We start from the raw sequence: 26,121 nt of genomic DNA, 5'->3' as shown, positions 1-26,121 counted from the left end.
CCACGTGAGGCCGTCGCCCAGGTGATATTAATGTGTGTTGAGAATCCTTGTAGCCTGGGGCTTGGTTTTGGGATTAAGCCTTTCCCACCCGTCTTGATGTGGGGTGGTACAATCCAATCATGCCTCAGAGAGGTGACTTTGTATTAGAGACTTCTCTATTTTGTATATTGGATTAAGAGTTTGGATTTCTACACTATAAAATAGGGGCAGAGCAGAAGCTTGCTCTCTTGGTTCCTGGGATGATTAGCATGAGAGAGCAGAGGGAGCAGAGCAGAGAACAGAAAGAGGCCATGAGGTCAGGAGAAGCAGCCAAGATGGCGGAGTGCTGAGTGAGAAGCCAGTTTGTGTAGAGTTTGTATCTGGGAGAAGGAAGGAGATGGGGAACAGAGAACAAGGCTGGTGAGCTAGAAACCTTTGATTCTAGGAAACTCGGATAAGTCAGTACCTTTGTGAGCACTGAATGTGAGTGGGTTTTGGAGCCCAGTATGTATTACTTGCCCGCCGGGTGCAAGCTAGAATTAAAGACTATGGCCCATCAGTTTGTGGCTCCGCTGTTTCTTTACCAACTGTCCGAATCCAATGTGAACCTGCATGGGCCAGGCGGCTGCTCTGATGGTGGCCCTGGCTGCTGGCTTTACAATATCACGCCACTTTTTTGACCTGCAAAGTTTCTGCTGAAAAATCTGCTAAGTCTTATGTGGTGTCCCTTGTATTTAACAAGCTGTTTCTCTTTTGCTTTTAAGATTCTCTCCTTGTCTTTAAATTTTAGCAGTTTAATTATAATGTGTCTTGATGGTGGGTCGGTCTCTTTCGGTTCGTCTAATTTGGAACTCTCTGACTTCCTGGATCTGGATATCCATTTTCCTTCTTCAGGACAGGAAGATTTCCTGCCCCTTTTTCTTTCTTCTCCTTTAGGATCCCTGTACTGCAAATACTGCTCTGCTGTTGTCATTCCAGAGTCACTCCTTTTCTGGTTTTATTCTGCTGCTCTGATTGGAGGAGTTCCCTGCCCGAAGGGTTTGCAGACCCTCTTCTGCATCACTGGAACCTCTGTGCTGGATTTCTCAGAGCAGTTATTACAGTCTCTGGTTCTGATTTGTTTGGTACTTATATTTTCTCTGTTGGAATTCTCACTTTGTTCATGCATTGTTCTCCTGACTATGGTGAACATCATTAGGCCCATCCCGTTGAACTTTTTACCAGGCAAATCGCTTATCTGCATTTTGCTAAGCTAACATATTCCCGTTTTTTCATTTTCTTTGACTCTGTGTTATTTATGCATTAGATAAGAAAAGCCATCTCTCCTAGTCATGAAGTGTTGTCATGTAGGGAATGAACCTTATTCAGCCCTGACCTGGCTCCTAGTTCTCTCTCACACTCTAGGATTGTCTAAGGCAGCAGTTCTCAACCTGTGGGTCGCGACCCCAGCGGGGTCAAACGACCAAAACACAGGGGTCGCCTAAAGCCATCGGAAAATACATAATGCATATCATGTAGCAAAATTAGTTATGAAGTAGCCACCAAAATTATTTGTTGGTTTGGGGTCACCGCAACATGAGGAACTGTATTGCGGGGTCACGGCATTAGAAAGGTTGAGAACCACTGGTCTAAGGAGCCTCTTTGTTCTCGTGACCCCAGGAGGTGAGGATATGCTGAGATCTGTCAGTATCCCAAATGGGAGGGTCTGGGTCAGCATCTAAATGGGCTGATTGAAAGCTGAGCTCTGGGCCACAGCTGTTAAAATGCAAATAGGCCTCCTGGAAAGATTAAGCCTGTCTGCTGCCTTTGTGTTGAGCCCTAGGGGGTGGCAGGTTAAGAACACTGTGTTACAGCCCAGGGGACCTATGAAAGTAGGCCCTGCAATGTAACGGTGTCCCTTGGAAAGCAGCAGCAAAAATCAGAGCATCAGATTTGTATACAAGTGCCTTTCTGGGAGATACCAGAAACCATGGTCAGGGCAAGGGAGAGCGTGGAGATGACAACCTGCCAGCCTGCACAGTCTCGGGCGAGTCCTGTGGTTGGCCCCTAGATGTATATTAAATTACAAGCCTCCTTCTTAGGCTGTAGCTTTTTTTTTTTTTTTTTTTGTTTTTTTGTATTTTTCTGAAGCTGGAGGCGGGGAGGCAGTCAGACAGACACCCGCATGCGCCCAACCGGGATCCACCAGGGGGCGATGCTCTGCGCGACCAGAGCCACTCTAGCGCCTGGGGCAGAGGCCAAGGAGCCATCCCCAGCGCCCGGGCCATCTTTGCTCCAATGGAGCCTTGGCTTTGGGAGGGGGAGAGAGAGACAGAGAGGAAGGAGAGGGGGAGAGGTGGAGAAGCAGATGGGCGCTTCTCCTGTGTGCCCTGGCCAGGAATCAAACCCAGGACTTCTGCACGCCAGGCCGACGCTCTACCACTGAGCCAACCTGCCAGGGCCGGCTGTAGCTTTTAAGATAAGCAGCAAACAAGCCTCTTTCACAAAAAGACTGAATGCATTTAAGCGTGCTGCCTCTGTGCTGGACCCAAGGGTTTTAGCCACAGTGGGATAATGCAATCCCATTCAGAACTGTTTCAGAGTCGTAGATCTCGTGGATATGGGGCCCATCTCTTAGGTCTTAAAACTCAGGATATCATCCACCAGCTCCAAACCATTTATTCCTCAGGGAGGAGCTGGACTTGTGGGACAGTTTGCCAGAGGTGGGGTTACGGCAAGATTCTTTCTCAGCCTCTCCTGCCCATTTCGGTGTGGGCTTTTCCTCATTCACCTGAGGTGTAGCTGTGCTTGGCTGGACCCTGGATCTCAGTCAGAGGACACTGTTCCACATGTAGCTGTAGATTTGCTACATCTATGGAGGGAAGTAGTTCAGAAGCCTCCTGTGTCACCATCTCAAACCACAACCTGTCTTCACTATTTTTGTGGGACCAGTCGTCTAAGCATGGTTTAGCTGGGTCTCTGTTCAGGGTGTCATAAGGCTGCAGTTTGTTGGAGCTCCATCTCACCTGAGGCTCAGTCTTCATCAAGCTGCCTATGGTAGAATTGTTCTTCATGGTCGGAGGACGAGACCCTGAGCTCCCAGAGGCAGTCCTCGGCTTCCGACACATGGTGCCCGACAACACGGAACTGTGTTTCTTCAAGTCCAATATAAAAGTCTTTCCCAGGCCTGTGCAGTTCAAAGATCTGCATGAAGTTTATATGCAGTTTGGGGGGCAGTCTCCTTTCCAGAATATTCTCCTTCACATTTCAGTAGATCTGGCAGCCCCAAACTCTGCTCTCTGACTCTTCACTGTTTAAGTTGAGCCATTCCATGCCTTAGGGACTTGCCCGCAGGTGAAAAGCCATATAAATACCTTACCCAGTAGAGTTCTTTCAAGATGTGACACCTTTCTAATCTTGACATATTTTTTTGTTTGTTCTAGTTTGTTATAAACTAAGGACAAAATATTACCTGTAGGAGGATTAATTTGCAACTCTACCACTTCCAAAAGTAGAACCTTGTGTTTTTCATAATCCTACGTAGACTCTGTTGTCTATCCTTGTGTATAAGCAGAGCCTTAGACCAGGGTACTGCCGCTATGCCTCAGTGAATGATTATGTATGACCTTTCGCAAGTCACCACAAGTATTTTATTATACAATGAGTTGAAGCTATAGTAGCTTCTGGTTGAAGCTATAGGTCACTAACTCCTTTTAGACAAGGAATCCTTAACAACCATTTAGTTTCAATAAAGTTTTTTCTCTCCAGATTGGTAAGCACTTACCTTCCACTTTCTCATTCTTCCCGGTAAGATGGTTATTATCATCCTCACTTTAAAACAATGCTCAAGCTGCTCAACCTCTATTATAGCCAATTGCAAGGCCAAGACTGAAATGCAGTGCTGAGTACTGACTCAAGATTTCTAACTTGAATGTGGTGATCCGGCTCCACATTCCATAAATGAAAAAAAAAATTCTTTAGTGTGAGCGGCTTTGTTATTAAATGCCAGTTGTTACTTGAAACCCTTCTGAAGGTATGAAGGGTTTTTTTTGTCCTTTCTAGATATGGTCCTGAGAAGACAGCATTTTCCCATGGGAGGCTGTGTTTGAACCTGATGGATTTAGAGATGGTCCTTCCCAGATACAGAAGAAAAAACAAAGATGACATTTCCAGGTCGCCATTTTCAACTTCTATAGAGTGACAAAACGGTAACATATATTTCCCCTTCAAAGTCTTACATATATGCTCTGCACTGTTAATAGTAACCTAAGATAAAACTGTAAATATTCAGCTTTTTTGGTAACTTTTATATTTTGAAGTATGTCCTTTAAAATAAAATGGTTAACTAGATAGTTCTACTGTTTTTCTGGATTTGCAGGCAGAAAGGAAGTTAGCTTTCAAGCACACTATGGGTTGTGTAGCACACATGTTAACTCTATTTAAAGTTTGAAACAAGAGGTTTACATAAGTCAAAGCTATTCCGTGGGACCAGTCCTTAAATAAAAACACCAAAAAATCACTAAAATCAAGTATGAGAGAATGAAACTATAAGCTTAATAATCGGTAGTCCTGAGTCTTACACTACATACTACGGAATTCCTGTCACAAATTAAATCAGTTTTTACTTCCCCTGAAGACACACATTCTTCAGAATGTTCCCCACGGTGGTTAGAGCATTCCTTCCCATATCATACACCACATGCATCTCAGCCACAATACACTTTTTGTTCCCTACATGCTTCCTAGCTATCCAAGGCCAACCTAACCAAAGTCTAAGCCGGTGCTTTTTAACTGCTAGTCCGCAAAGAAAGGTAACCACCCTGATGTTGTATGAAGATTACAGACCCAAGATTGATTATAGACTATAATCTTCATAGAATATCAGGGTGGTTAACTTTTTTGCACAGACCAGCAGTTGAAAAACACTGGTCTAAGCAGCTAACAGAAATGAGTAATGCAGCCCAACTTTGAATATATCAGAGATACGACTTTACAGTATGACTTCAGCATCCTGAGTACTACAGAGGTACCTACAAGCCAAGGGGACGATCCAAGTATCCGTACACGTGATGCCTCCAGCTCTATAATATCTTCTTCCCTCCCAAAAGACAGCTAAAGAACAGGCCACGGGCCTTGGCCTTCCTCAGTGAGACAGTGCAAGTCGTTATCAATAAACCCACCCACAGCCCGCTGTTTTCCCATCACCACTGCAGGGATGTTACAAGGATATAGGAATAAGAGCCACAGGCACTGTGACAGTCATACATTTTGGTAGTTACAGGCCTTAGACATTCATTCATATGCATAACTGTACCAGAACTTATTTAGGAAGCTACACCTCCTGGTACATAAAACAATGTACTCCTTACTCATGAACTGCCAAAATTTAACAAGAAAGAGGATATAGCAATTTATTTTAGATTACAAAATGACCAATATTCAGTGGATCTCCAAAAAAGCAAGTACAGACGTTAAGAACAAGATAGGTTCTGTAGGTTTGTTCTTCGGTTAAATCTGTATATAAGTTGGAGCAGGTACATTTACCTATTAAATGCAACTTAGATGTTTGTCTTAACATAGTATTTATTTTTACCTTTCTGTGCATATAAATATTTTCAAACCTACAGACCCTATCTCACTTGTTACCCGGGGACTGCCCGGATGGTTTTATGCTACAAAGATGATTGATGTGTGGCAACTAGTAGCTCTAGTAAGTATTCACTGGTCTCTCCAATAAATACACAATCCCAATACAGACGCCTTAGATTCATAGCCAAACTGCTGTGGAACAACCAGTCACTACCTAGTGGCACTGACCTCAGCCATACACGTCCTCCCACCTCATGGTCATGAGGGCTTCAGAGAGGAATCAAACAGACCCTCTTGTCGTCCTCATGTTCTAAAGAACTTATGTACAGTCTCTAATTCTAAAACAGAAGCTATCTTATTCACAAATTATATCAATCAGGTGTGCAGAACCTTTACAATTAAAACCATAATGACCCTGGCCGGTTGGCTCGTCAGCCTGGCGTGCGGAAGTCCCGGGTTTGATTCCCGGCCAGGGCACACAGGAGAAGCGCCCATCTGCTTCTCCACCCCTCCCCCTCTCCTTCCTCTCTGTCTCTCTCTTCCCCTCCCGCAGCCGAGGCTCCACTGGAGCAAAGATGGCCTGGGCACTGGGGATGGCTCCTTGGCCTCTGCCCCAGGCACTAGAACGGAGCGACGCCCCGGATGGGCAGAGCATCGACCCCCTGGTGGGCGTGCCGGGTGGATCCCGGTCGGGCGCATGCGGGAGTCTGTCTGACTGCCTCCCCATTTCCAGCTTCAGAAAAATACAAAAAAAAAACCCAAAAACATAATGAACAGTAAAGAACACTAGTCACTGTTCTGACTGCAAGGATACTACAGCCCCTTTCCTGGGAGGACAGAGCAAGCAGGCCCACATGACTGCACATCCAAAAGCAGTAGAAATAGAAGAAAATGTAGAGGAAACTCAGGCTCACCCCCACTGGTGAGGTAAGGCAGTCGTCAGTTCAATCAAGGAAATCTTCACTGAAGCTGAAGTTTCAAGCCAGGCTTTAACAGAGTGAGACACAGCTCAACAAAGTCTGAAGGCCAAGTTCTGTCCCCGTAATGAACTTCATCTACCCAAGGACATTTTTCACAGGGTAAATACACTAAATACAAGTCGCTTAGGTCTTAAGAGGCAGGAATTAGCATCCTGAGCTTACATTCCTTTGAGCACACACCTCTGAGCATTTACTGACCAGATTAAAAAAATAGGTGGGCACCTAAATTCCAGGCTAGTTCCACAGCCTCAGGGAAGCGGATCTCCCCAGGACAAAGTCAACAAAGCCAGTGTTCACTTGTCCCCAAGCCAGTGAGACTAAGAGCCTAACCTAGTGCAGGCCCTGCCGGGTTGCGCCAGATGGGCTGAGACTCGAGAATGGAAGGGCAGGAAGGACTAGCATGCCCCTGCAGCAGCTCGCACCCTCTAGTAATGACGAAGGGGCCTCGGCGTGGAACCCCACTCACAGCAGAGACCCGTCAGCACGCACAGAAGCAACGAAGCTGGAGATCAGAGCTCTAACTTCAACTGCTAAAGGTATGATTCACACAACTGGTTAGTAGTAAAATTAACATTTTTATCCAGTCATTTGAAAATTAATAAGGAAAGTCATATACCAACATATTTTACTGTACAAGATGAAATCTTAAGAATTTATACATGTATCATATGGAACATTTTTATTCCTAATTTGTATTTTGCAAGATATTTGACAATGTACAAAGAATACCCAGTTCTGGGCGGTAACTATTTTGTAGTATGATTTATTTACAAAATTTCACCACTTAATAGTAACTACTTTTAAAAAAAATCAGCAGTAGTCCTATAAAGACCATCAGGATACATTGTTAAGCTTACAAAAGTTGCCTTACTTAGTACCACTGTTCTCAGGCATATTATTGTTAAATAGACTCTAGTTCCAAAGCCCACATGTAGTTTCTAATTCTGATTATACTCAGTCATTCTGAAGGACACTAATTAGACTGACAGGGTCCTATCAACCTCTATAAGAGGTGTACATCAGCCTACGGGCTGCATCCTTCTAGCTATATATACCACCACGTATTTGTAATGGGATTACTCGGTCCCCCACTATGGTTCCTTTGGAAAAACAAGCATCCTCTAGACCAGCTTGACTGGTCAACAGGGTGATAAAAAGTGACTGCCAGTAGTGAAAAATGGTTTCATTTCTTTGAACTTTTTCCTTTTCCTTTTCTGGATTCCTTATCTTTTTCTGATTTTGAAGGCTTTGAAGATTTTGTCTTCTTCTGTTGGGAGGGAAAGATGCACAAAATAGTTAATAAGTGCTCGAGTAAATGAAGTCAGTTCATCTCTACAGTAAATCTTTACCTACAGCCTAATAAAGAGGAAAGATTGCAAACATCCCTGTCTTGAACTCCTGCTACCCTGATGAGCTAACTTTCAGGAAACAACTGCGCTGGTTGTAGCCTTTAAGAGTAGTAAAAACTAGAAGGCTATTAAGAATCTAAAACTACGGTATGTTCCCTATGTATGAAGTTTCTTGGACTTGGAATAAAGGTATATTTAGGAAAGACAAAATAAGCAAGACAATTTACAAACAAGGTAAAAAGATTTTTCAGTTTCAGATTCGAGCATCTAAACATGTTCAGTTTGAGGAGAGAAAGGGAGACAATCTCTTGTATCTGCACAAGACTAGACGGGGAGAGCTGCACTGGTGAAGGCCACTATTCCTACCCCTGCCTATAAAAACAGAAGTGAGGGCAAGAGCGACAGGCTATGGTAGAGGAGGACACAGACTGTTAGCTCAGCCGGTGGCAAACAGTAGGCTCATACCGTAATGATTTTAATCTGTCCTAGCAAAAGACAAGGATGTTTTGCTCTGAAAAACTCCTACAGCAGGGGTCGGGAACCTTTTTGGCTGAAAGAACCATGAACACCACATATTTTAAAATGTAATTCCGTGAGAGCCATACAATATGTTTAACACTAAATCAAGTAAATGTGTGCATTTTATGTAAGACCAACACTTTTAAAGTACAATAAGTCTCTGAATTCTTTTTAATAACGTTGTTATGCTGTTGCTAACCAATGGTGAATAAAATACTTCTTACCATTCACGCAACTTCTGGTGCTGCATGGTTTGCTGATGGCTTTGTAGTCTGGTTGATACGTGGTGAGGTTAAGCTTCATGCAGGCATTGAGACTTCCATCCGTTAAACGTGATCGTAGGTTGGTCTTAATGTTCTTTAGATGTGAAAAAGACTGCTGACATGCACATGTAGAGCCAAACATTGTTAGTACAGCAATACTCACAAGCTGCAGTGTGTGGTATGTGACAGGAAGTGTGTTTCAAGTTTTGACAATCAGCTGGTCCGCGGGTTGAAGTTTTTTCATTTCTCCCCACTTGCATTTGCTCGCCAACTCTGCTTGCTGTCGTGCAAGTCTTTCCAAATCTTCATTCAGTGACTTGAACTTATTCACCCACATGTCTGAGGCCTTCAGGTCAGCAGCTTGTAGCTCAAAATCTCTGACAGAGACACTAGGGATGTAACTCAGGTCGGCGCTGTCCACTGCACACTCGTGTGGATGGGTGATGAACTTAAAAAGACAAGTGCGCTCACGAAATTCTCCAAAGTGTGCTTTGAATGACTGCAGATTATATGTGAAGCCCGCTAGCTGCTGGAGATCAAGATGTTGAGCAGGATCACTTGCTGTGCATGCATCTTTAAACTCTCCCAGTTTTTCAAAGTGTAGTGAATGACCTGGTTTTTTGGGGGGGGTTTTTTTGGTATTTTTCTGAAGCTGGAAATGGCGAGAGACAGTCAGACTCCCGCATGCGCCCGACCGGGATCCACCTGGCATGCCCACCAGGGGCGACGCTCTGCCGAGACCAGAGCCACTCCAGTGCCTGGGGCAGAGGCCAAGGAGCCATCCCCAGCGCCCAGGCCATCTTTGCTCCAATGGAGCCTCGGCTGCGGGAGGGAAAGAGAGAGACAGAGAGGAAGGAGGGGGGGAAGGGGGGAGAAGCAGATGGGCGCTTCTCCCATGTGCCCTGGCCGGGAATCAAACCCGGGTCCCCCGCACGCCAGGCCGACGCTCTACCGCTGAGCCAACCGGCCAGGGCCAGTAAATGACCTGTTTTGATGTTGGCAATGAAGAGTTCCAGCTTGTTTTCAAATGCAAACACTGCTTGTTGAACGGATAAGACTGTATTTCCAATGCCTTGCATTTTCACATTGAGCTGGTTCAGATGTTCAGTCATGTCCACAAGATCGAACTTCAGGAGCCACTCCGTGTTAGCTAACTCAGGATGCTCAACATTTTTCATTTCAAGAAAAGTCCAGATTTCACTCAGACAAGCCGTGAAACGGCTGAGCACCTTCCCTCTTGACCAGTGGTCCCCAACTTTTTTGGGCCATGGACCAGTTTAATGTCAGAAAATATCCTCATGGACTGGCCTTTAAGGTGGGACAGATAAATGTATCACGTGACCAAGACAAGCGTCAAGAGTGAGCCTTAGACGGATGTAACAGAGGGAATCTGGTCATTTTTTAAAAATAAAACATCATTCAGACAAATATAAATAAAGCAGAAATAATGTAAGTTATTTATTCTTTCTCTGCGGACCGGTAGCGGTCCGCGGCCCAGGGGTTGGGGACCACTGCTCTTGACAACCAACGCACATTGCTGTGCAGAAGCAGACCAGATTAATTATTCCCAACTTTATCCAGCAGTGTTTTAAACTGGCGATCATTTAAAGCTCGGGCAACAATAAGGTTGACCACCCGAATGACCAGCGACATCACCTCACCAAGCTGCTCGCCACACATCTGAGCACAAAGCGCCTCCTGATGTAGGATGCAGTGAAAACTTAGGATGGGTCTCTTTTCATGTTCACAAAAAAGCACTACGAATCCTCTGTTTTTCCCCACCATGCACGGAGCACCATCAGTACACACCGAAATAAATTTATCCATCGGTAGATGTTTTTTCTTTAGCGAACTCAGTGAAAGACGAATAAATCCTCCCCTCTTATTATCTCTTTCATAAACAAAACAGTAAGACTTTCCTCACGTAGTGTGTCACCGACAGCATACCTTGCAATCACACTGAACTGGGATAAATGGCTTACGTCTGTTGACTCATCCAAAGTGAGAGAAAAGAATGGTGCTGCATTTATGTCCTTCACTTGTGTTGCCTCAGTTTGATTTGCCATCATGATGGTACGATCGTGAACAGTTCTTGCCGACAGAGGCATGTCTTTTATTCGTTTGATTATTTTGTCTTTTTCCAAAAAGTCGTCAAAAAGTTCATTGGCAACATCAAGCATGAATGTTTTGGCATACTCCCCATCTGTGAATGGCTTTCCGTTTCTCACAATTGCTAAAGCACCAGCAAGGTAGCCAAATTCCAGTCACCTTGTTGGGTCCAAACACGGAGTTGCTGCTGATTAGCTTGCACTCTGCACAGTAGCTCTTGAAATACTTTCTTCCTGCTGTCCCCCGCTGGATATTTTGATGCAAATGTAGTATGGCATGTGTCGAAGTGCCGCTTTATATTTGACCATTTCATCGATGCAATTTTATCATTGCATATTAGACACACTGCAGAACCTGCTCTCTCCACAAAGGCGAATTCCTGTGTCCATTCCTGCTGAAAAGTACGATACTCCTCATCTTTTTTTCTTTTAGCCATCTTCTTCTTCAAAAGGGTTTCTGCAATTAGCTAGCTGACTACTTGATTAAAAGGAGGGAAGTTTACTTCCTGACCTCACAACGACCCATGTACGTTACACATTATCCAATAAAAATTTGGTGTTGTCCCAGAGGACAGCTGTGATTGGCTCCAGCCGTGAACATGAGCAGTAGGAAATGAATGGATTGTAATACATGAGAATGTTTTATATTTTTAACGTTATTTTTTATTAAAGCTTTGTCTGCGAGCCAGACACAGCCATCAAAAGAGCCGCATCTGGCTCGCGAGCCATAGGTTCCCGACCCCTGTTCTACAGGCAGTTCAATAATTATAACAAAACCAAATAGCAGAAGAGAGAAATGGTTTCATTGAAAGGCTTTTCTTGGTAGTGCTATAAAATGTGTGTTTGTGGGTAAAGCACACACCAATGATCAAATAAATAAAAATCATACTTTCTCTAAGAAAGCATATAATCCTCTATATATATAATAACCTATTTTCTTATTTGGCTCTTCAACTATATGAGAAGCTGGCAATTTATAAAAATGAAATCTATACTTTCTCCATCCTCAACTATGATGAACAAAAAAACTCAAAAATATTTTTGCAGCTTACTCTGCTACTTGCCGAACAGGCCCTGAATAATTTCCGAAGGCAAATTATACACAAGAAAAGATAAACTATTTTGAGGGAGTATCATAGCATCTCCTCTCTGCAGCTTGGAAATACTACCTTGATCATAGCATCCGTTTCCATAGCATCCTGATCTTTCTCATCCGAGAGCGAGTCATCTTCATGTAACTCTTCGTTGTACTCAGAATCCAGGGCCGGGCCTGTGCTGTGTCTGGACGTCTTCACTGCCTGAAGGGAGTACGGCGTAAGGTGGGCCTCCTTATTGTAAGCCCTCGTGAAGGCTGCTTTCACCTAAAGAAAAGGATAGAGGGAGTTTTTCAAAAAATCTAAGTGCCAATTAATTTGAACTCTGTAGGCCTAAAGGCTCTAAAAGACCCTGGAAGCTCCTTGAAATTGTTTGCAAAATATTTATGCATAGACATATATGCATTTTTTATGATATGCTTCATAAAGACCATAACTCAAAAAGAATCGGTATTTGGAAACATTAAAGCAGACACAAAGTCACTTTAAGTCATTTTTACCTATTCAGTGCTCCCTGCTGTTCTACAAAGTGATAAGCAGTTAGTAATCAATAAATCAAAAATAGGTTCACAACAGGTACAAGTTAAAGCTGGCCTTTAATTACCACAAAATACTTTTACTAGTGGGGTTACTTCAACATGCTAAGTAACTTGAAAAGCCTTAACACCAAGCTTCTGATAATTGCAGAATTATTAGTCCATGGATTCTAACTGTAGATGTTTCTTGTGAGAAACAGAAATGTCTTCTCAAACAGCACCAAATAGACACAAGAGTAAGGTGTTAGTTTTTTCATGTGCATTATGTAGAGAGAGTAGCGGATACATTATTACATAACAGACTGTCCAGCTGAAATACTGAATCCACAGGGGAGAGAGACTAAGTGTGAAGATCCTCAGCCAGTAGGCCCGTCCTGCTTCTCCTCACACTGCCACCGCTTCATGGGACTTCCCCCGCCGTCTGCCCCCTTACTCGTAAAGCATACATTTATATTTGTCCCCCGGCTTTCACATCTTGCTTTTCCACTCAGCATAAAGCAAAGATAACCATAACAAATTGCAAAGTCAAACCCAGAGGTTTTTTTCTTAATATTATAGTCAAATAGTGGATTTGGGAAGCACGGGCCATAAGAAGCAAAAAGCACCGAAGGAAAAAAACAAAACCCTTTAAAGCATGCAGGACACCTGTCCTCCCAGTACAGACCTGGTGAGTAGAGTGGCGGGTAACCAGTGGGCTGCACAATTTACCTTGGGGTCCAGCTTGGAGAAAGGGCTAGGCTTGCCTCCCCAGCTGCTAATGTCCATGATATTCTCAAAGTCTTCTTTCATCAAATAATACGCATCCATAAGGGCAACAACAGCCTGTACTCCTTCTACCCCTTGCGAGGTCAAGGGCTGTACAAGAGCATCCCTTATATGTGACAGATAATCCATATTTATAGTCCTTTTGCTGGAGTAGGTTCTTAAACCAAAACAAAAGAGACACACCTGTAGTCGATGGCAATCTACCACCAATTCCAGTCACAGCGGGCTGCATGTCACAGTCAATCAGATGGGGTTCAATCCGCTTTTGAAAATGCTCAATGGAATGCCTACCATTTAACAGTTGGTGCAGGGAAAGCCTACTGCTACCCCAGAGTAATGGATAGACACCAATGTGCTCAAAGGGAATTTTCTACTTATCTGGATAAGAGAATGCAAAACACAAATGTAGGTTCTACCTCCACCCTGCTCCTAAGGCCCAAGCAGCAACAGTGTTTCACACAGTGTGTGTGTGTGTGTGTGTGTGTGTGTGTGTGTGTGTGTGTGTGTGTCAGAGACAGAGGGATAGACAGACAGGAAGAGAGAAAGACGAGAAACATCAATTCTTTGTTGCAGCACCTTAGTTGTTCACTAATTGCTTTCTCATGTATGCCTTAACTGGGAGGCTACAGCAGATAGAGTGACCCCTTGCTCAAGCCAGTGACCTTGGGCTCAAGCTGGTGAGCTTTTGCTCAAACCAGATGAGCCCACGCTCAAGCCAACAACCTCGGGGTTTCAAACCTGGGACCTCTGCATCCCAGTCCGATGCTCTATCCACTGCACCACCGCCTGGTCAGGCTATTTCACACTCTTATAGCCAAAAATTACTCATTCCCAGCTCCAAATATTAAAAGCATCAGTGAAAGACAGTGAGATTTCTTACTTAAAGTGCCACTGCCACTTCCTAATGAGGGTCTGGAACACCTTTTGGTCTCAATTTTAACATACAAAATTATACGTGAATGCTCCCTCACATTTCCTAATGCTGTTACTCTAAAATCTTTAGTTCTAGAGAATGGTTTTCCCCAAACCGAAAAGAGCTGCAGACTGTTCCTGCAGAGTCTCAAGGTGGCCCACACGGGCCAGGGAAAGACTCAGGGAAACAGACTCTGACAAGCTGATAACTAAAACATAATCACGAAATGCTTGCCTTTCTTTCTCCTTGAATGTTGACACTTAATGACAAAAGAGCTAAACAAAACAGTTATTTTCAATGCCACCACCCTAAATCTTTCCAACCCAGCTAACTATGTACGTATGTGCACTTTAAACAAGAGACCTCAAAAGCTGTTGGTTTCAAAACACACATTAAAATCAGAAAGGAAATGAGAAGTCCTTTTAAAAATTACCAAAGGGTGCTACTGCTGCCTTGAGGTAACAGTGTCTGAATCACAGGAACCCACACAGTTCTATCAGAAATCTAGAACCTGCTCCACAATTATTTTATTAACTAAGAGTTCAGATGACACTCCTATTTTAAATGCACTCATTGATCAAGCATAAAGACAAGGGTTAGCCAGTAAGCCAGTACCCAAGACAATCACAAGACCTTTTTAAAAATTATCCTCATAATTTGTTACATAAATGTTACCTGCTAGTAGAATCACATAACATTAAATCTAGAAACATCTAAGGGTATCATCTATATCAGGGGTAGTCAACCTTTTTATACCTACCGCCCACTTTTGTATCTCTGTTAGCAGTAAAATTTTCTAACCGCCCACTGGTTCCACAGTAATGGTGATTTATAAAGTAGGGAAGTAACTTTATAAAATTTATAAAGCAAAGTTACAGCAAGTTAAAGCATATAATAATAATTACCTACCAAGTACTTTATGTCCGATTTTCGCTAAGTTTGGCAGAACAAATCTTTGTATAACAACTTACTATAGTTAAATCTATCTTTTTATTTATACTTTGGTTGCTCCACCACCGCCCATCATGAAAGCTGGAACGGCCACTAGTGGGCAGTAGGGACCGGGCTGACTACCACTGGTCTATATCAAGGGTCCTTATCCTCAGAAATCTCTTACTTTCCCTAAAATTATATTTGTACATTTGGGGGAAATAAAGACCAAAGCTTTCATATTCTCAAAGGCATCTACAACCCAAAAAAGGTTAAAAGAAGTAAAATCATGCTTTTTAATTTACTTTAGAAACTAAGAAACTCACTACAGATGCTCCGTTGACAGTGATGATGACAGTGTCCTGTTTAGGATTTCTTAAGAAACACTTAGGCAGCAATTTTATGTGCTGGATGAGTAAGCCGCAGTTCCTACTGCCAGGAATGTTCAGGCAAATGGGAGAAGGGGCAGACATATGAAAGGACAGCCATACAACACGGAAGTCCAGTGCTCAAAATTTACACAAGTATAAGTGAGAGCACTGATGGCGGGACACCCTTGGGCAGAGTGATGCGTGCCCACTAGAAAGGCAGTGGGCAGGGGCAGGAAGAAAGCTGAGCCAGGCCCGTCACTAGCTCAGTGAGAACAGGGGGGGAAGCAGCCTCTCCCAGTGTCTACAGGCTGCCTGCGCCCTTGGCTCCCCTTCACACTTGACCTTAGCCAAAAGGCCGAGCAGTGGTACTTTTTCCATCTGCAAAGTTGACAGTGTAACATCCTCAAATCCCTCTCTCTGACACGGCTGCCTCCCTTGATAAAAAATAACAATAAATTAATAAAGACTCTTGTAATTACATTGGGCCCACCAAGATAATCCCATCTCCAGATGGGAATAAATTTGTTTTAAGCCAATAAGTTTTGGTACTATGTTATAGCAGTAATTGAAAACTAACACGAGGTGGCAAGGAAAGACTCCTGCCATAAGCTAGGAAGAGGGAACGGAGAAGGAGGCAGAATTTCACAGGAGCAGAAGAAAGGAACTCAGTGCAGCTGTAACCAAAAGTGAACCAAATACTAATATTGCCTCCACAGACCAGAAAGATAAGATTGCTCTAGTTTTTCATGGTTAAAAATAAATCCCTAAAGTTCACTTAATATTTGTATATATGTGCCTTTCTAAATTTTAACAACGGCCCTGGCCGGTTGGCTCAGCGGTAGAGCGTCGGCCTAGCGTGTGGAGGACCCGGGTTCGATTCCCGGCCAGGGCACACAGGAGAAGCGCCCATTTGCTTCTCCACCCCTCCGCCACGCTTTCCTCTCTGTCTCTCTCTTCCCCTCCCGCAGCCAAGGCTCCATTGGAGCAAAGATGGCCCGGGCGCTGGGGATGGCTCTGTGGCCTCTGCCCCAGGCGCTAGAGTGGCTCTGGTCGCAACATGGCGACGCCCAGGATGGGCAGATTATCGCCCCCTGGTGGGCAGAGCGTCGCCCCTGGTGGGCGTGCCGGGTGGATCCCAGTGGGGCGCATGCGGGAGTCTGTCTGACTGTCTCTCCCCATTTCCAGCTTCAGAAAAAATGAAGAAAAAATAAATAAATAAAAAATAAAAAATAAATAAATAAATTTTAACAACATCGCACCAAATACCAAGAATTTTGAATGTCCTTCTATAATCACATTGGTTTTCAATCATCTGAATCTCGACCTCCAGTTACAAACTAAACTGTATTGCCTATCCCAAACGGCTATAGATCAGTTGACTACTATGATGGGTAAAGACTACTTGATTTATTCAAAGAGTTCCCTCTTGCAATTAAACTATTCTGAAGTGGGGGTATTCTATATGCCTACGAGTAATTGGCATGATGGTCACAATAACAATAAATAATAGCACTATCTCAGATTTATATGGTTTTAAATTTTACCTTAAAGTTATGACACATCTAATACCTGGCTTTACTCTTCCAATGTAACCTTTCAAGTGATGTGTTATAATGATTAGGGAAAATAACAGGCTCACAAAATAAAAATTTATTCGGGTCATTTATCTAGTTAGCAATAATATCAAAACTAAAAAAGCCTGACCAGGCGGTGATGCAGTGGATAGAGCGTTGGACTGGGATGCAGAGGACCCAGGTTCAAGACCCCGAGGTTGTCAGCTTGAGTGCAGGCTCATGTGGTTTGAGCAAAGCTCACCAGCTTGGACCCAAGGTTGTTGGCTTGAGCAAGGGGTTACTAGGTCAGCTGTAGCCCCACGGTCAAGGCACATATGAGAAAGCAATCAATGAACAACTAAGGTGTCGCAACGAAAAACTGATGATTGATGTTTCTCATCTCTCTCCATTCCTGTCTGTCAGTCCCTGTCTATTCCGCTCTCTGACTCTCTCTCTGTCTCTATTAAAAAAACCCACTAAAATACAATATAAACATTTTGACTAATGCTATCCTTATTGGATAAAGGCTAAAGACGCTACACTGACAAAATACCAGAAATGGAGTAATAGCACTTACCTGAGACTCATATGCAATGCTAGGTCCTGGACAAGACGATCGTGTTTGCCTGTGGACGAGTGCTTGCCCAGCCAGCTTGGGAAGGTGGGAAACTGGGTCATGTACCCTCTCATCAACTCCCCAGGGAGAACACTGGCATAGATGGCCTGAAAGAATCAAGTGCAATCCATGATTTAAATTCCGTTAAGTTGCTTCCTTAGTAGCTGTCAGCTTTTAAAATGAAGCAACATTGTCCCACATACCTAATTCCTGGCAGTCAAGTCCTTTCCCCCTGTCTCTCATCTGTGGGTTTAGAAAACTTGTCCCAGAGAAAATAACTGATTACGGTAAACACCTTGGTCTAAAACATGTATGGCCCCGAGAGAGATCATCTTGCCAACTCAGCTCCTCAGGCAACTGAGCTCAACACACCTGTTACCTTGTGGATGCCAACGTCACTGAGAAGACTGAGAGAAGTATGCCTCTTTCACATAAGCTACTGATAGCATAGGATCAAAGCATGGACAGTCTAATTACTAGAGAATCAAGTAAAATGATACTTGAGAAAAGTAAAAAAGAATATCCTTGGATATCTTCTATATCCAGGGTTTTTAAAGGCCAGAATTATAAAGGGTGCTTTATTCTAAGAGTTAACTAAATTTGTCATTTAGTTCATCTTTACAAATAATTTTAATGGTGGTATAATGCTCTAGTCAAGAGAATTTACCATTAATTCATCATTCTCCTGTTTCTGGACATGGAGATTTTGTCCAATTTTTTGCCATCAGAATTAATGCTTCAGAAATATTTTTGTACATTAAACTTTTTCTGTGTTTAAAATTATTTAAGATAAATTCTCAAAAGCACAATTATTAGGTTAAGAAATGAACACTTTAAAAACATAACAGAAACAATTCTTTATATCCATCATGAGTCCTTGTTTTTATGTTTTCAAGCAATGTGTGGTTAGGATTAAGAGATAAGCAGGCCGCCAGAAGTCCTATGTTTGTTTCTTACTCAGGCCAATAATACTGTATAAATGTGCAAAACTCAAGAACAAATTCTCTCTCTCTCTCTTTTTTTTTTTTTTTGCATTTTTCCAAAGCTGGAAACAGGGAAGCAGTCAGACAGACTCCTGCATGTGCCCAACCGGGATCCACCCGGCATGCCCACCAGGGGGCGATGCTCTGCCCCTCTGGGGCGTCGCTCTGTTGTATCCAGAGCCATTCTAGCGCCTGAAGCAGAGGCCACAGAGCCATCCTAAGCGCCCGGGCCAACTTTGTTCCAATAGAGCCTCGGCTGCGGGAGGGGAAGAGAGAGACAGAGAGGAAGGAGAGGGGGAGGGGTGGAGAAGCAGATGGGCACTTCTCCTGTGTGCCCTGGCCGGGAGTCGAACCCGGGACTCCTGCATGCCAGGCCAACACTCTACCACTGAGCCAACCGGCCAGGGCAGAACAAATACTCTTAATAATGAATATTTGCAAAACTCTGTTTTGAGTAAAAAAACCTCAAACAAAATCAAGTACCTAATACAAAGCTGCAGCTTTAGCAAGAAAGAAGAAAAGTAGAATCCGTCTATCAGGGCTGCATTTCTTCAAGGAAAAGCTACTTAGTGATCATGACAAAATAATGACAAAAAAGAAATAGATTCTTAAGGTAAAAGAGCAAATAAAACTTCTAACTCACATCTTAGGTCTGACCAAAACTCCTGTTCTATTTCCATACATCCATTTACATAAAAATGTTTGAAACCAAGGCCAAATGAACAGACAGTAGTGGCCAGTGTTTGAATCTATAACAGATTGTATTTTTGCCCTAACAGCCATAATGTTTATCTGGTATGTTCAATAATTATGGGAGCTAGAAGCCCTTCTGTTCTAACTAAAGCAGAGCCTGCGCTCTGGAAGAAGCCTGTGCTCACCTGTGTGGGCAGCAGGCCCCAGCTCTGCTTGCTCCGGATCTGCCGGTCCACGAGGTCGCCGTCACAGATGCTGTCCGCTGCTCTGCTTAAAAGCATCAGGTGCTTTTTTATGTCGCCCCTGCAGGATAAAAACCAGTCTGGGTGACAGCACTGTCCACTCTCCAGGGCGCCCTTAGTTCTCTGGCCTACCGTGTAGGGGAGGGTACTAATCCCAACCCCACCAGCTCTGAACACTCACCCTGCAGCTACAGGCTTCACGTGTATGTAGTTCTCCTGGACAAAGAGGGGTGCTATTGAATAGTCATGAAAAAAGAGGTCTGACTTGTCCATAAGTGACATGTGAGCAGTCTCCTCTCCAGCTGCAAACACTTTCCGGGCAACATCAAATGGGCCCTAAAAAGAAAGAGGGACAAACTCAGTAGAAGGGCCAGTATCCAGATGCTGACAAGACCAGATGCTGGCAGAGATGTGGAGCAACAGGAGCTCTCCTTCGTTGCTTCAGGAATACAGAGTGGCACGGTCACTGTGGAAGACAGTTTGGCGGTTTATTACAAAACCAAACACACTCTTAACCATGCGACCCAGTAGTTGTGCTCCTTGGTATTTACCCAAATGAATTAAAAACTTGTATCACACAAAAAAACCTACACTTGGATGTTTGTAGCAGCTTTATTTATAGTTGCAAAAACTTGGAAGTTGCTCTTTAGTAGGTAAATAAAAAACTGTGGTACATCCAGACCATGGAATATTATTTAGCACTAAAAAGAAATGAGCTATCATATCATGAAAAGATAAGGAGGAACCTTAAATGCATATTATACAAAGTGAGAAAAGCCAATCTGAAAACGCTACACAGTATGATTTCAACTATACAACATTTCCAAAAAGGCAAAACGATGAAGACAGTGAAAAGACTAGTGACTGTTAGGGGGACAGGGAGGGATGAAGAGGCAGAGCACAGAGGATTTCTGGCATGCTACAATGGCATAAATGTCATTATACATTTGTCAAAACTCATAGAATGTACATCAACAGCCGGCCGTAAATGTCAACTATGGGCTTTGGGCGATAGAGATGTGTCAGTGTCAGTGCAGGCTCAGCAGCTGTAACAAACGTGCCACTCTGGCAGAGGGTGCTGACCGGAGAGAAGGTTGTATGTGTGTGGGGACAGGAGCTATATGGACAATCTCTATACCTTCTGTTCAATTTGGCTGTAAACCTGAAATTGCTCTTAAAAAATTATTAATTTTTTTAAAGAGGGGAAAAAAACACTGCTTAATCCTTGTTCCATCTAACGAGTTCTGACCAGTGACCTGGTGAATAGAGCACAGAAATAAGTGGAAAGATCTCTAGTTTCAGGGAGGTTATTAAACTATAAACCATTAAAAACAGATTATTCTGAACAGCCTGAACCACTGAAAACATAAATGAAACCCATACATCATGGGCTCCAGAAAAGCCATTTGATAATAACTGAAGCACGTATAATTTTGTACAACAGTTTTATTTTTATGGATTTGGGAGACAGACAGAAAAACATCAATTTGCTGTTCCACATATCTGTGCATCTGCTGGTTGAGTCCTCTATGTGCCCTGCCCAGAGATCGAACCCACAACCTTATAGTATCAGGACAATGCTCCAATCAGCTGACCTACCCAGCCAGGGCACATGTATAATTTAAACTTCCTCCTGTCAAAATTTATAATATACGTTGACAGTCCTTGGGAAAAAACTCATTTGAATTAGGAACACTTTTAGCAGCTATCTATATGTTTATATAAACATCCACAGGTTCTATAGATATATCAGGGAATTACAGGGCAAGAGTTAACTAGGAAACAGAAATTCATCTTACCAGTTTGATATCCTTTTTGGCTCTATGAGAATCAGCCTTGGCCTGGTCATAGGTCAGGGCCTTACTCTGTGCACACCACATACTCAGATTGTGTAAAACCTAAAAGAATCACAAATAAGACACTGTCAACATGGGACAAAATTGCCACCCCTTCCCTAAAAGGTTGAAGGTATTAATTGAAAAGAATTATCAATTGTCAACTATTTAATTTACCTGTCTGATATCTTGATTGGCTCCCAAAATTATTTCATTCATAGCTGGAGGGGGAATCTTCAAACCCTCTTTAAATGCAATAGATAACATAGCACCCTAAAGTTGACAAAGGAGAATCTTCAATAAATTTTTGTAACTTATATGTAATCAAGTATTTTAAAAATATTTATCAAGTACTTTAAAAATTGACCTTTAAATAGTGTTACGGAAAAAAATTACAAATACCATACCTTAATCTGTTCAACTCGAGGTCTTGGAAAACGAAGATCAAAACAATAATGAACCAAAGAACGAATCTTGGGGTGATTTCTATCATTGCACATACAAATAATGGGAATTTTTGTATGTTTTATCAGGCCAATTAATTCCTAAAAGGCAAATTTGCAACAGAAAAATAATTATTTAAAAATACCACACAATGTATGTATTTCCAATTTTAAAAACCTCCTCAGCAACGTTTTAACTGCCAAAGATATCATAGCTAATAATTAGTTCTTTATACTTTTGTGACAAAAAACTAAAAGTGAACAGTAAAACTGCAGCAGCACACCGCCTGCATTACCTGCACCCCTCCCCTGTCCTCACTCCCTGCCAGCAGCACACCGCCTGCATTACCTGCACCCCTCCCCTGTCCTCGTTCCCTGCCAGCAGCACACCGCCTGCATTACCTGCACCCCTCCCCTGTCCTCGCTCCCTGCCAGCAGCACACCGCCTGCATTACCTGCACCCCTCCCCTGTCCTCGCTCCCTGCCAGCAGCACACCGCCTGCATTACCTGCACCCCTCCCGTCCTCGCTCCCTGCCAGCAGCACACCGCCTGCATTACCTGCACCCCTCCCCTGTCCTCGCTCCCTGCCAGCAGCACACCGCCTGCATTACCTGCACCCCTCCCGTCCTCGCTCCCTGCCAGCAGCACACCGCCTGCATTACCTGCACCCCTCCCCTGTCCTCGCTCCCTGCCAGCAGCACACCGCCTGCATTACCTGCACCCCTCCCCTGTCCTCGTTCCCTGCCAGCAGCACACCGCCTGCATTACCTGCACCCCCCTCCCGTCCTCGCTCCCTGCCAGCAGCACACCGCCTGCATTACCTGCACCCCTCCCGTCCTCGCTCCCTGCCAGCAGCACACCGCCTGCATTACCTGCACCCCTCCCGTCCTCGTTCCCTGCCAGCAGCACACCGCCTGCATTACCTGCACCCCTCCCGTCCTCGTTCCCTGCCAGCAGCACACCGCCTGCATTACCTGCACCCCTCCCCTGTCCTCGTTCCCTGCCATGCCATCCACTTCGTCCATGATGAGGGCGTGTTTCATGCTGACTGACGGGGCCGCTCCACCTGACCGTGGTGAGAAGGAACGGGTGGGACAGGAACAGTCACAGCTGATCAAACACTGCTGCTTTACAAACAATTACACCGCACACTATGAACTGATAACACCTGGTGCCCCATCCCAACGGTGTCGAGTGCAGTGGAAGTGCGGCGCTACCACCCTGGCCACTCGGGGCGCCGCTCCCCTTTCCAGAGCAGCCAGTGTGAACAGACCCGGAGATGTTCTTTCCATACATGTCAAAACGTGTGCATAAAAATATACACCCCGATTTGGTCATTTAAAATGTTTTTGTGATCTGTTCCTTATCTGTAGACATATAGCACCTCATTTTTCAAGGCTGTTTCATAATGTTCTGTTTTACACGTGTATCATAATTTACTTAATCTCTATTAATAAAATGTGAAGATGCTTTTAATCTTTTGCTGTTATAAATCACATAAAATGAATATCCATGCACATATCATTTTGCATATACAGAATAAAAGCATTAACAATGAATGCAGGAATCAGAATTTCTAGGTTAAAGGATATGTGTGATTTACCTGTGAGAACTACTGCCAGATTGCTCTGCAGAGTTGTACTAATTTACACTCCCACCTGCCATATACAAGAGTAACATTTCCTTAACAACCTCTTTTTAACAATGACTTTCTACCATTGAATGAACCAAGAACACACACCGTTCGATCTGTAATTTGGGTGTCTGATTGTCCCCATGAGTCCTGACCGTACTAGACCACTAGCTACAACCTATAACACAGTGGTACTGTCATGCTGTCTTCTCCTCCCCTACTCTTATCTGAAATACCCCTTCCACCCACAAATCATTCTCATTCTTCAAGGCTCTTCAAATAAAGGTCACCTTTTACTGGTGGTTTTCCCCAATGCCCCCAATGGAATCACTTCCTCCTCTACAGGCCTCTACCACACTGTATTACGGTTATTTACTCTCTTGCCTTCTTCACAGGATTCACAGATGTATCTGCTAAAATCATACAAAATAAATGTATCCATGTGTGCATTTTAATCACATGCTCAGAAATTTTTAAAACTTAAAAAAAAAGGTAACTATTATCCTATAAGAGTTCCATCCGAGGCTTCCTATTCATTAGCCCCAGGATTTAGCAGGGTGCCCAGTAAGCAGTAGTGGTTACTAAACATTGAAATGAACTTGTTTTTCTTACATAACCAAAGAAAACAGTTCAAAAAGCCACATACTCGAGTAAAAGCCTTTGATGCTGGTATTATTCAGTGACTCAGCAACAATCTCCTTCAAACTGTTCTTACTCCGAGTATCACTTGCATTCAGTTCCACGTAGCTATATCCCAATTCCTGATAAAAATATTGGAAGTCATTACTATCACAATGTAAATTAACTTCACCCCTTCCCCCAAAAACAAGAGTTAAAAAAGAGGGTAGAAAAATCACATAACGTACATGGGTAAAAAGATAAAGTGTGATAATAACAATGAGATTACCATAATACACCTAACAACAAAGATATTCAAAATATCGTGTGTGCATACACACACACATAAACACACACAGTTTGGTTTTTTATTTGTTCCTGTTTTTGTTTTTTAAATGAAAGGAGGGGAAACAGTGAGACAGACTCCCACATGTGCCTGGACCGGCATGCACCCAACAACTGCATCTGGGGCCAATGCAAGTAACCAAGCCATTTTTAGCACCTAAGGCTGATACGCTTGAACCAATTGAGCTATCCTCAGTGCCCAGGGCCATGCTCGCACCTTGTACCAATAGAGCCACAGGATGGAAAAAGAGGGGAGAGGAAGCAGGGAAGAGGAAGAGAGGGAGAGTAGCAGATGGTTGCTTCTCCTGTGTGCCATGACCAGGAATTGAACCCAGGACATGCATATGCTGGGCTGATGCTCGACCACTGAGCCACCAGCTAGGGCCACCAGTTTGATTTTAAAACCTCAGCTAATAAATGACTACCCTGGAAGAATATATTCAAACAAGAAATTTTACTCTTTGCTTCTTAAAATCCTAAGAAGAATTAAATTTAACCATCCCAAGATTTCAATATCAGATGCATAATTAATCTAATATACCAAAAAGTAATTCTTGACTTCAAGATAAATAATAAATCATTCTTTGTCAAATTATCCCTATATACAATCATCCTCTCAAATCATGAAAACCAAGTTATTCTGGTTCATGTCTCAAAATTGATCATTATCTTGATCATAAGTTATTAAAAAAAGAAGCCTTAACTGAATTCCCAAAAAAGGTAATGACAATTATAAAAGGTGAAGAGAGGCCTGGCTTGTGGTGGTGCAGTGGATAAAGCGTTAACTGGAATGCTGAGGTCGCAGGTTCGAAACCCTGGGCTTGCCCGGTCAAGGTACATATGGGAGTTGATGGTTCCTGCTCCTCCCCCTTCTCTCTCTCTCTCTCTCTCTCTCTCTCTCTCTCTCTCTCCTGCCATCTCTCTAAAATAAATAAATTTTTAAAAAATTAAAGAAAAAAAAAAGGTGGAGAGAGGCATGTTCACTATTGTAGAGACCAGGGAAAAAATGTTTGTTTTTAAATGTTTATAGAGTAGAAAATACCTAGTTCTTACACTAGCTGAAAATGTATGGTCTGGTTCCTAAAACAAAGATCAAACTAAACCACCAACTTAGAGACAGAGTTGGGAAATCTAGCACTAAATTTTTATTAAGTTTCAAGTCCTTCATTTTCTCATTCTGATACCACTTCATGCATCGTTTCATGCCATCCTGATACACAAACTGCGGTTTGCTCTCCTCACTGCCAGACACGGCAGCCAGGGACAGCAGAGGAGGACCCGTGTGCCCGGGTCACACTGCACCCCACCTCCTCTCTAAGCCCGTTCTGTTTGTCACAGGAGGGTGGTAACAGTACATAAAATTCTGAGAAGGGTATAAGACAATTTATATTATCTATATAAAAATGCACCCGAGGGCTTAACACATAGTACCTACAATTATAATTACAAATATTTTTAAAAAATGAATGAAAATGATATCCCCAAAACCAAAGCAAATTCTACAGGTTTAAGTTCAGGAAAGTATATAAACGATAGGTTAAAATATATGTACACCACATACACACTCACCCTACACATGCGCACTCCTCTGAACACCCACCTGACAAACCAGAGAAGCCGTGGTGGTTTTGCCAACACCTGGAGGGCCCGAGAGTAACGCTGCTTTAAAACTGGAGCCATCATCTTTGCCGGCAAATTTACCAAATCTTGCTGCTAGGAAGAGAGAAGTTCCAGAGTGTTAACTTATATTACCTAACAGAAATTCAGGGTTAATTGTGCATGAA

At 43.3% G+C, this 26,121-nt stretch overlaps 2 protein-coding genes across 3 annotated transcripts in view; one reads left to right on the top strand and one right to left on the bottom strand.

Moving 5' to 3' along the window:
- Positions 1-7,622, top strand: part of WDR19 (WD repeat domain 19) — an 83,547-nt gene extending 75,925 nt beyond the window's left edge. Inside the window, exon 37 of the mRNA XM_066233462.1 lies at positions 4,021-7,622. The gene's annotated coding sequence lies outside the window, so the exon portion shown is untranslated. The remainder of the gene's footprint in view (positions 1-4,020) is intronic.
- The window catches only part of RFC1 (replication factor C subunit 1), an 85,473-nt gene continuing 66,407 nt past the window's right edge, over positions 7,056-26,121 (bottom strand). The window contains exons 14-25 of one of the 2 annotated variants that reach the window (XM_066233468.1): positions 25,938-26,050; positions 24,021-24,135; positions 22,716-22,807; positions 21,705-21,842; positions 21,475-21,570; positions 21,262-21,360; positions 19,644-19,798; positions 19,406-19,523; positions 17,506-17,651; positions 13,105-13,318; positions 11,936-12,127; positions 7,056-7,794 (exon numbers count right to left, since the gene is read on the bottom strand). In XM_066233468.1, the coding sequence (XP_066089565.1) occupies positions 7,711-7,794; positions 11,936-12,127; positions 13,105-13,318; positions 17,506-17,651; positions 19,406-19,523; positions 19,644-19,798; positions 21,262-21,360; positions 21,475-21,570; positions 21,705-21,842; positions 22,716-22,807; positions 24,021-24,135; positions 25,938-26,050 (1,562 nt within the window). In that variant the 3' untranslated portion in view covers positions 7,056-7,710. The remainder of the gene's footprint in view (positions 7,795-11,935; positions 12,128-13,104; positions 13,319-17,505; positions 17,652-19,405; positions 19,524-19,643; positions 19,799-21,261; positions 21,361-21,474; positions 21,571-21,704; positions 21,843-22,715; positions 22,808-24,020; positions 24,136-25,937; positions 26,051-26,121) is intronic. The other variant, XM_066233469.1, reaches the window with a different exon arrangement.

Source organism: Saccopteryx bilineata, chromosome 5 (assembly GCF_036850765.1).
Source record: "Saccopteryx bilineata isolate mSacBil1 chromosome 5, mSacBil1_pri_phased_curated, whole genome shotgun sequence".
Lineage (NCBI taxonomy): Eukaryota > Metazoa > Chordata > Mammalia > Chiroptera > Emballonuridae > Saccopteryx > Saccopteryx bilineata.
This window is presented reverse-complemented; position numbering and strand designations above follow the sequence as displayed.